Source organism: Epinephelus fuscoguttatus, linkage group LG9 (genome assembly GCF_011397635.1).
Source record: "Epinephelus fuscoguttatus linkage group LG9, E.fuscoguttatus.final_Chr_v1".
NCBI classification, from domain to species: Eukaryota; Metazoa; Chordata; class Actinopteri; order Perciformes; family Serranidae; genus Epinephelus; species Epinephelus fuscoguttatus.
The window spans coordinates 5,448,379-5,459,299 of record NC_064760.1 but is presented as its reverse complement, the minus strand read 5'-3'; the positions used below and the strand labels follow the sequence as shown (position 1 = coordinate 5,459,299).

The 10,921-nt window shown below is 42.4% G+C and overlaps 1 protein-coding gene across 3 annotated transcripts in view; it reads right to left on the bottom strand.

Annotated features, from left to right (window-relative positions):
- Positions 1–974: 974 nt before the first annotated feature.
- Positions 975–10,921, bottom strand: part of htr4 (5-hydroxytryptamine receptor 4) — a 297,439-nt gene continuing 287,492 nt past the window's right edge. For all 3 annotated transcript variants that reach the window (XM_049586445.1, XM_049586444.1, XM_049586443.1), the window contains exon 7: positions 975–8,041. In XM_049586445.1, coding sequence (XP_049442402.1) covers positions 7,957–8,041 — 85 coding nt within the window. In that variant the 3' untranslated portion in view covers positions 975–7,956. The remainder of the gene's footprint in view (positions 8,042–10,921) is intronic.

The window sequence follows — 10,921 nt, the reverse complement described above, 5'->3', positions numbered from 1 at the left end:
TGGCAATCCAACATCATCTGGAAGTCAAGGCCAATTTACTCTGAGAGCCAAAAAAAGAATCACTTTCTGTGACACAAATTGATCAGGCAAGTTAATCAATCTAACAAAACATTAAATGGTAAATTACTGTAACCTTTTATTGTCATAACCTGCACATTTCCCTGATTAAAATATTCACAGTTTTGAGAATCTTCATAAATTATTAATATTTTCCAAGAAAAAAAGAAATGCTTTGACAAATTTTATTTTGCGATCTCCACTCTAATTCCATCAGCTACTTTTTATAAAGTTGTATCACAACCTGTGAAATCGTCTTTCCATAATGGGAAAATCTTCAAAATGAACACTGTGACAAACAGCTGGTCCTGACACATAATTTGGACAAAAGAGGACCTATCATGCTACCTTTCAGTATTCTGTATTTTGGGTTTTGACTTGAGTTTACATGCTTTAATGTTCAAAAACACTTTATTTTTGCTCAGATTGTCTGAACCTGAACACATATATTTACCCTCTGTTTGACACGCTCCATTTGCAAACTGTGTATTTCCTGTTTGACGAGACACAATGCATGTAACAGGCAAGATGACACAGCGTCCCAGAACGTCAACAACAGGCACACGTGGGGTACCTCGCACGTCATATGTCAATGTGGTCAATACATGACGAGGTCGGAGTGAGAATGTGTTCAGCAGGAATGGGATCCGCAAATCGGAGAGATATTAACATCAGCGACCAAGATTACATGTTTTTCTGACGTTAGCAGGAAGCTACATGTAGCAGCGTGCCTGGAGCAGATGAGCATATAAAGAAATCAGCTTGTAGCCAAAGTGGACAGAACAACCTCTGCGAACAGAGCATTCAGAACAGCCTGAAGTTTTGTTCACTTTTACATACATTTACCTCATTAATTCTAATTTTGGCTGAGTTCAATTTAAACATCCCGACATTGTAACACTATATATATATATATATATATATATATATATATATATATATATGAAATATAATAAGGACAAGCATAATAGGTCTTCTTTAATACTAAGAAAGGTTCACGTAAATCTGTATTGGAAAATAAATATTCAATGTGCCTCGAAAGCATCCACAGGTTGTTTTTGGAAGGGATTATAAATTAAAGGAGTGACTATATTTGCTCTTTTAACTTCATTAACTGTGCTTGTGGCTGAACTGAAAGAGGTCACAGTTTAGTTTGTCTTAGAAAAACAAAAACAAAGAAATGCAACACTTGTTTTTCAGTGTATAGGAAACATTTCCTGTTGACTGCTTGATGCTGAAAGTTGATATGTACTGCAGAATATTCAACAATCCTGAAGCAGCCACAAACATTCAGCAGAACTTCTCATGTTTTTTTGAGATTTGTGAGTTCACGAGTCAAACAGTGCCTCGACTGAGCCAACACAGAATGAAAAGGCGTTTTTCCAAGAGTCAAAGCATTTTGAATTTACACTTGAAATGATCAACTTTATATAAGAACTTTATATTTTTCATGAGTTACTTTTCTACTCGCTGTACACTGAGATACAGACTCTGCTGGTCGTCTCTGCAGACAGCCTTTTACTGTGTTGTGTAAGTGCTCAGAAACAAGCTGTTGCACCGAAACAACTGAGAAGCTTCAGTTCTCCTCGAGCAGCACGGAGGTGAAGAACATCATCTGAACCGACGACAGGAAATTACTTGAAATTGCAAGGGATTATGGGTGGAAGCGGAAAGATTTTGACATCTGATAGCGACCCATTTCTCATGCTTGGATGGTTGAGTGTGACGTCATGACCTGAGGAATATCTGGGATCATACGTATCTATTTCCTTGTGTGTTTTTATCAGCTGGTTTATGTGACTGTTTGTTTTGACTCTCGTCCATCTAACGCCTCCAATGTGATGTGATTCTACCAGAACTCGAAGTGTCCTGGAGAGAAACACTAAATCCTCCTGAGCTTTAAAGTGTTTCTCCGTCCCGAATGTTTGTTTGCAGTATCAAACACGCCACTGGTGCGCAGGAAAATGTATCAGAAACGTCCATTAAAACTTTTCAAACCACTCCAGCAGCATATTCCACTTTTCTGTCGCTGATCCATAACCTGACACAGCTGAACCTGTCTCTCGCCGACTTTCAGGGGAAAAAACCTCTTTGGAACAAACTGAGCATCCAGATGGAGCTGGGTTGTGCTGCAGGGATGGCTTGGGACATTTCTGTGGATATTCGGATACTGTGAGTCCACTGAATCACCAATTTAATCCATCGTAGCCGTAATGTAATCCAAGCTGATGAACTTCTTCAGCCCAGTCACCAGAAAATGTTGGTGTTGTACATTTCTGCAAACCATGGATACGTTTTCTTTTTCAATGGCTGATCGACAGCAAGATGGCGCTCCGCTGTGTGTGACATCTTCCCTCATCTACCTTAGTTCATGTGCAATAAAAACTGGAAATGTGCAGTATCCATAATGTGGAAAACCTTCGGAATACCCTGCAGGTGGAGCTTATATTCTTGTATTAATCATACCTTGTTTTGCGCACTTTACCTTTTAGTATTTGTCACCTGTCTATTTCTGACTTGACTCAAAGTGATTTGCAGAAGAATTCCTTCGTACCCAGACTGAACAAATGGCAAATAAAGTTATCTTAAAATGACAGAAACCATCTATGGGAGAAATTTATTGGATGTGTACTTGGAGTTTTTAGTTTGGAGGGGGAAAGGTTTATGACCAATACTGCAGGCAACCACCAGGGGGCGAACAAGATGGTTGAAATTAAAACAACGGACAACCCTCAACTGCCTGAGGACAGGTGTAGGACGTTTCGGGCAGCAATGCAAAAATGGGGTCTCGTGGACAGCGCCCACTGTGAATGTGGGGATCCACTACAAACTGTGGAACACATAATAACCAGCTGCCCCAAACACTGGCCACCGAATGGCGATCGTGGTCTAACTGACCTGGACGATGAAACACTGGACTGTCACGCCTCAACGGAGCTGAAGGTCTAAGGACATACGCCAGAAGAAGAACGTTGAAATGAAACGTTTCAGCGTATCCACTACACAACATTGTACAAATATAACACATCAGGGATCTGCAGAAAAGTACAGTGGCAACATTAATTATGGCGACAGGTTTGATTTCTCACAGCGGTTCAAGCCTACAGAAAGTGAATGATACTCGAAAGGCAGATTTTGAAAGTCATGGACATTCATGTCTTGCTCAAGGACACTTCAGCAAGACAAACAGCTGCCTGCAGATGAAAATGATCTCTACGTTCACGCTGGTACGATACTGCTGTCAGTGTCATTGGCAACATTTATTTTGTATATTGTACATGATCATTTAAATGACGGATGTCCTCTGTAGCACTGAAAGGTCATTAGTCTTGTAAACTCATATCTATTGTCTAAAACTGTGGAGATGTGACCATGTGCTTTAGTGTTCGAACATGATGGTAAGTAACTGAATTAGACTGAACTACAGTGAAGTGTCCATCGTGTGTGAAGCAGCTGACCCTCCTCTCACTCTCTCCCGGCTGATCTGTGATGTGTGAGGCTCATATTTATGTATCTGGAGTAACATGAGAGCCGGAGTCATTTCTGAAGTTTCAGATTGGATGTTTCCTCTGAACTGTGACTGGTTAAACTGGGTCAATGGGCTCGTCTCTGCACAGATTGGTAATTACCTCGCATGCCCAAGTGTTTCCAGTCAAGAGCTTTTTGGCTTTTCTTTGTGCCACTGAATCAGAGCTCGACACTGTTTTCATCTGATTAACTGATTTGAGAGGGTTGTGTTTGTTCCTATAAGGTTCACTTCTGTTTCTGTGCCTGAGTTGGCTCTGGAAGAAACTATGTTCACTGTTTGTCCTCTTAAAAATACATTTAAAGACTTTTGTTTTTGCTTGTTTTTCACAGGTTTAAGAGTTTTTATGCACTATAGATATATTTCTCTTGGTCGCACATTTGTTAAGTTCCATCCACCTGACATTTTAGAGTGGCTTTGTATTGTTACCATCCCACGTCACACCTGTGAAGTAATCGTGCTGTTTAATCAGCGTGTCACACCTGCCAGGTGGATGGATTATCTGGGCAAAGGAGAAGTGCTCACTGACACTGATTTAATGAATTTGCAACCACGATGTGAGTGAAATATATCCATAGAGTACATAAAAAGTCTTTCATCTAAATGTGTGGACAAATGGGAGCAAAAACAAAAGTGTATGTTCACTGTTATCAACTGCTCCTTAACTACAGAAAATCAGTCTTGATTTAAAGGTCCAGTGTGTAGGATTTAGGGGGATATGGTGGTAGAAATAGAGTATAAGTATTTTCTTAGGTGAATAATCACTTGTGTTTTCATACCTTAAAATGAGCTGTTTATATCTACATAAGGAGCGGGCCCTTGCTTATAGAGATCGCCATATTGCACCGCCATGTTTCTACAATAGCCCAGAGTCAGTGGCGGCTGCTGGTCTTTCAAACAGGGGAAGCTCACTTTAAGTTTACGTCATAAAATTTGTCATATTGTAGAGAGGCAGTAACTTATACAAGGAACATTTAATTGAAGCCGTTTTTCAACCACGCCTATGGCTCCATTAGGTCCCAGGGAAGCTGAGCCTCCCTGGAAGTGACGATTGTGTCGCATTTATCCAGTGAGCGTCTCGCTTTGCTGCATGAAAGAAACCTGCTCAGCGCTGTCTCATAGGAATGCTTGGAGGCTCCGCGTCCACCGTGCTGACACGAGAATGTATGACAGGGAGGTCACGTTTGAAAACTGGTGATAAACAGCTGATGTTTGAACAACATAGTCATGATGTGAAACGCATCCTAGCGCACGTTTAATGCAATGTAAATTCTTATTTTAATGTAAATTCAGTAGTGCATATTTGACCATTTCTGCTATGAAATTTTAGGGGAAGTTCAGCCTCCCTTGTTGTCTCAGAGCAATCGCCCCTGCTCACAGTGGACAAACCAAACACTGGCTCCAGTTAGGGACATTCGTGTTTTTGTATTCTTGTGTTTTCACCCTCTCACGTTGGCCGCTGTAGCAAGAAGCCCAGCTGCACTGAGCAGCACCAGTTACACTGGTTTGTGACATGAAACAGCTTTGTTCAGCGTTCCTAGTGGGTTAAATCACTTGGTCCGTCTGTTTCGGTGAGGAAGCCGCCTCTGCAGATAATTCGACTCAGGGTCAGGTGAGCACACAATAGCACTTTCTTGGCGAGCCACCGTCTCCAAGATGCTGAGCAGCGTTGGAGAGGCACTGATTTCAGCTGTAAAGCCCTCTGAGGCAAATTGTGATCTGTGATGTTGGGCTTTATAAATTGAACTGAACTGAAATGCGTCATTCAGTGTTTATAGTGGTTCCAGTCGCCGGGTCTGTTTGTTTTGTGGAGGAAGAGGGAAGAGACCTCTGAGGATAACTCAAAAAACCTCCTGAACAATGAACAGTAAAGGGATACTACCTCTAAGATGAGATAGGAAGTCTGAGATGAGACTGGACACAGCCATGAGTTCAGGAATTGCTTCTGTGTTAGAACAATTTTTTTTCTGTCTTTGAAACTTAAGATAGGACAAGCAGAATATTTCCTGTAATAAGGCTGCTGGGGTCTGTCTCATATATTAACATTTATAACCACATCAATTTTTTCTCTTCTCAAAGTCACACTTGGTATAATGCTTTTGATAAACTGATCTTTTTGACCACTTGGGGGCAGAATAACTCCGCAACAAGCTGACAGACACACGACCCTGACATATCTTAAGTTTATAAAGTTGTTGTAGATAATTTGTTAGAATATCCGCACGTCCAGCAGACACAGAGCAACAGCAACACTTGTTGAATACAAGTCCAATATTCAGTCTCCTTTTTGATCTGCTTTGGTCACCATCTAGCTCTTGATTCGTTGTCTATCTGCTGTTTGGTGTTGGGCGGTAGCTCGCTGTGGGTTTATCCGAACTTGTTTATTGCTACAGCTACACGTGAGGCCACTCAGCCATGTAATAAATGTGCTGTAATACCAAAATAATGAGCTAAACAGACTATAGAGCCGTGTGGAGCTGCAGAGGTGGTGATAATCTCTGTGGGTCTGCCACTGTGAGCGAGCCCTTCACACTATACTGAGTCGTTTAATTGATAATTAATATAAACACGGTGATTAGGGACAGAACGTACAGGAGTTGCCGCTATGCAGCCTCCCTTTATGCACCATCCTTCCTCGCACAGTGCAGCAGTAGAGTATTTTCACTGTTATTATCCTGTGTTAAACTTTGTTTATTATATTAAAGGAAGGTAAAAGTGAGTCTACAAGGAAAGGTAACTTCCTCAAACTCAACATCTGAGTGCAAAAGCAGAGCAGCAGAGCAGACGCTGCATGTGCTGGTTTGATTTGGAAGTATCAGATGATTCATTTTCACTTGTTGTCTCATTAAGAAATTTCTCCACTGTGTTTTTCATGTGTCATGAGTGGCAGCAGCGCTCAGTGAGAGGAAGTGGTGAGATTCAGCCTTCTGAGACCAGTAAGTGGCCTTCTGAATAACGTTTTATGCTGGACGGTTTGAAGGGAAATAACAGGAAATCAATTACAACTGAGATTTCTTTTCAAATAAAAAATGTTGCATTATGGGTACAGGTAAACAGCTGGCTTTAGTGCTCACAGTTTCCATGAATAAACATTTCTGGTACATTCTTTAACATGGCCTCGGAGGTGAGCAGAGGCGGAGGGAATAAATAGTGTGTTGAGCGTGGGATGATGGGAAAAGGGTGTTTCATACATACGAACATCACACATGAAGACACACTCAGCAGCACGCTCGTATGAAAGCATGCATCACCATGGAAACACATAGGGACACACACAGACTGCAAAAACCTGCAAATGCAATGACACACACACATCATACCCATGCACATACCGCTCCAACGCAGCGCCTGTTGAATCATTCATGAGCAGCTTTTATGCGTTGTGATCCTCAAACTTCATATTGCGAGGAAAACAATGATTCAGATGGAGCCTCGCGGAGTGATGAACACAGAGTGTGAGCTAGCAGCCTCTGTAATAATGCACTTCGACAGTTTGGGTCAAGGATTTAACGCAGCCTTGCAAACACATTTTCTTTTCAGCTTAGTGAGGATTTAGCAAAACTGCAAAGCCTCTACCTCGGAGACACACAGGTTCCTCAGCTTTGTGTCGAGGCTAAAACACGTGATGTTTAACATGTGATGTTTGGCAAAAGAAAGAACACTCTAAACTCTGCCTCTCCTCATGAATAACACTTCATTAAAAAGCCAACTTATAATGCTCATTTTACAGGGAACGACTTCCTAAAGTCTATCGTCAATTTGTCTGATTTTGTACCGGAAAACAACAGGGAGCATCGTATAATAATCAGAAATAGGTCCTCTGTGTAATATGAAATAGCTTTGGCAACATAATTCACTTCCACGACTCACAGTCAGTCATTAATCGCGTCTCGTGCTGTGAAATTCTCCTACACATTCCACCGAAGCTGCCGGTTCTCCACAAGACAAGCTGGACGACACAGATAGCTACCAGCGGGCCTGCTGACGGGATCGCAGTCGCATTCCGGCTCCGGTTCAGTTCAGCCGGGACAGCTCAGTCTCTGTGGGCCTGCAGACGGGGAGAACCAGCATGACAGAAATCAGAAAGACAGAGAACTGGTTTCGTTCCAGTTCCACTAGGTCCCTGCCACCTTTAAAGACCACAGGGTGAGTTTCGGCTGAACTTTTAAACCAGATGCACCCTTTGCAATGTCATGCTCCTCGCCTGGATCCCGAAAGTCCCGTCGGGGCTGTGGTTGTTCTGCTGGATTTGTAGCCATCTGTGTTGGATTTCAGCTCCGGATTTGTGAAGGCTGTGGTGTGTTTCCATCGTCTGTGTGGTGACGACGTGAGAGCCGAGGTCATTGGAGATGTGACTGAGGAGTCGTTGTGGGTCACAAGCAGGACTCGTGGGACTCTGTGCCGGTGTGCAGAGACTTCTTCTGCTCCGTGTGGTTCCCGTTTTGAAGGACAGAATACCTGAGAGAACACAGGGGACAAAAAAGATGATTATAAGAACACAGACAGTGATCAATTATACAGAACACTTTTCATTTGAATATGTGAGCGCCTCCTAGTGGCCACAGGTCACTGAGCATCCTTGTTACTATGCTATGATCACATCTATCTTGACAATTCTGCCTTGATGTTTGCACAAGAACCCAAACCAGTTCCTGAAAGCATGTTAGCCTTGTACGTTCATGTATCAGAAGTCTGAGGAAAAGCCGTGGGTTGGAATCATCACTCTGCACTGAAGTCTTTCTAAATGGGAGCTGCTTGGTGTTTGGACTTACTTGTTTTCGACTTATTTTAACCTTAACCATGATCTTTTTACTAAACCTAACCACATTATTTTGTTGCCTGAACCTAACTGTGACTGTTTCACAGCATTAACCACATGTTTCAGCTATGCATCGCAGAGATACACTACAGATGCTCTGTGCGTCACTATGAGACACAGAGGGCATGACAAAGCGTCAGTATTTGACAACTTGGAAATGAGAACAGGTTGGATACCTAGTCGAGACGCCTGCCAAACTGCAGACCAGTGTTTGAGACTAACAAATACCAAAACCAGTTGTTCTTTAGCGAGTCATTCCTGTTTCCAGCGGGGGTAGTGCACCAAAAGGCACATGTTTTTTGTGAGACATCGACGGCTTCTCTAGCCGTGATTGTGCCATCAAAACTGAGGGCCTAATTCACGCTGATAGCACCTTGAACTGCACTTCACTTGCACCCACAGTTTGCTCCGTCTTAACGTCCTTTTCACATATATTGCGCTAATGATATACCAGCGCAAACACGCCCACAAAGTTTGGCAGCTGAGTGCAGTTTGCCCCTGATTTGCCCCTGATTGCAATAAGCCACATGGCATGGCATGGTAAGTGTTTGGCAAAGTACTGAATACTGTATCCCCTCATGTAGTGATGTCTGCTGGTGAGTCAGTCTAACAGTGTGGGATGGGTTGAGGCTGTGGATTTGACCAAGTTTGACCACTTTATCACTATTCCCTCTCACTTGTAGCTGTTTTTTCGTTATCTTTTGAATTTAATATGAATTATGGAACCGTTCTTGTTCACGTTTGTTTCCCCCGTTTCGTAAAATAAATTATTGAAAGTTGCTTTTGAAGCGCGTGACAGAAGTGCGTTTTGAGAACAACCGCAGACTGTCACCTGTTCAACGCATCAATATCTTCGGATGCCATTAAAGTGATAATGATTATAATAATAATGTCAAAATATTATTTACAGACTGATATAACAGACGATCACTGGAAAGTCTGGGCAAGAGGCTTCCACAGAGGAGCGCCCAGTTTGCACCAGCTTTCTAAAGACGTTATTTACTTCACTCAAACTGCGTGTGGCTGTTAGTGCTGGTGTTAGTGAATTAGACGTTGTTTATCAATGAGGCTCATTTGCATAGAAAGGGGCAATTTATGCGCCAAATATATGCATATTACCTCATTTAAATATACGCAAATAACACCGGAGCACCGAGACGCAATCTGCTTGGCAGCGCAGTTAGTGGAGCATTTCACCCTCTGCGCGTGCTTTGTGAATTAGACGTTATCTGTTTGCTCCATTTTTACCGGTGTAGCGGCAGCAAAAGCCACGCAATCCTTTTGTGGTGAGTGTTTTAAGCAAAAACTTGATCTTTCCCGAACCATAACCAAGTGTTTAAGTGCCAAAACCTCACCACACATTAACCACATCATATTTGACATGTAAAGTTTCAACATATCCATATGTACAAATCGAACATATCCGTGATTTGCAGAAAGGTACAACACTGTAGCCGAGTGTCCTGAGTTTGCTTAATTGAATAATTAATAAAACAATAAAAGGAATGGAAGACGGTGTATCAGCTCCAATAACAACCGCTGCCCAGCTATTTTTCTTTACACCGAAAGCTCTCACACATGCACGAGCCCCCCAAAACCTTCAGTGCCCTACTGCAACTCAGAAGGGACAAACAATCCAGAACAGGTTTTGGCCTATCGCAGTACCTTGTTAGATCCTGATCTCACCAAAAACAACCCAAAAAAACACGGCAACTGGCACCAAAAGTTTGACACAGTCTAACTCTAGTAGAAGAAAGTGAAGGTTCGGATCTTTGTCCACCTTGTCATAATGAAAAGAGGTGACAAGCTGCTGCTGTTGCTTCAGTGTGAAGGAGCCTTACAGCAAAGGTACCGTTTGTCCAACAGCTTCATCTACATCATAACAAGTCAAACCACATGAGCAGGAGCAGACATTTACACAGACTCAACTTCAACAGCACAACAAGCTCATTTTCCAACATTACCATCAGTATCAGACCTGCTGCCCTCCAACAGTCTGTTCACTGCCAAACTATGAGGCTTGATCGGCCTCTGTAAACGCATAATACACTTAGTTAAAGCCTCATAACAGCCTCCTGATGGAAAGTGAGTCATTTATCAACAGAGCCAGATCCCTGCTTACTGGAAAAGTGATCACGCAGTCTGGGTTACAGGAGGGTGATCGGGAGAGGCTGTCAGAGCTGCCTGCAGGTTGACTTTGTCATGAGACATTAGTGGTACAGGACGGAGCGACAGTAAACAGCACACAGAGGCGGCAGAGACGGTAACATGCTGCTAAGGTGGTTCATACACAACAGTTACTTGATATGCTCAAAATCTGAATACAAGCTGAGCAGAAATACACGATATGCGAAATGAGCCTGTCCTGAACTGTCATCTAACTTGTATTTGAGTACAACATTAAAATAAGTTTAAAAGCATTGAGCAGTTTCATGTTGGAACTATTTTTATTTATTTTATCTTCTGTCTACCGAACTACAACCACGACTGAATCTACAGAAGGAAGTGTGCATCCACTC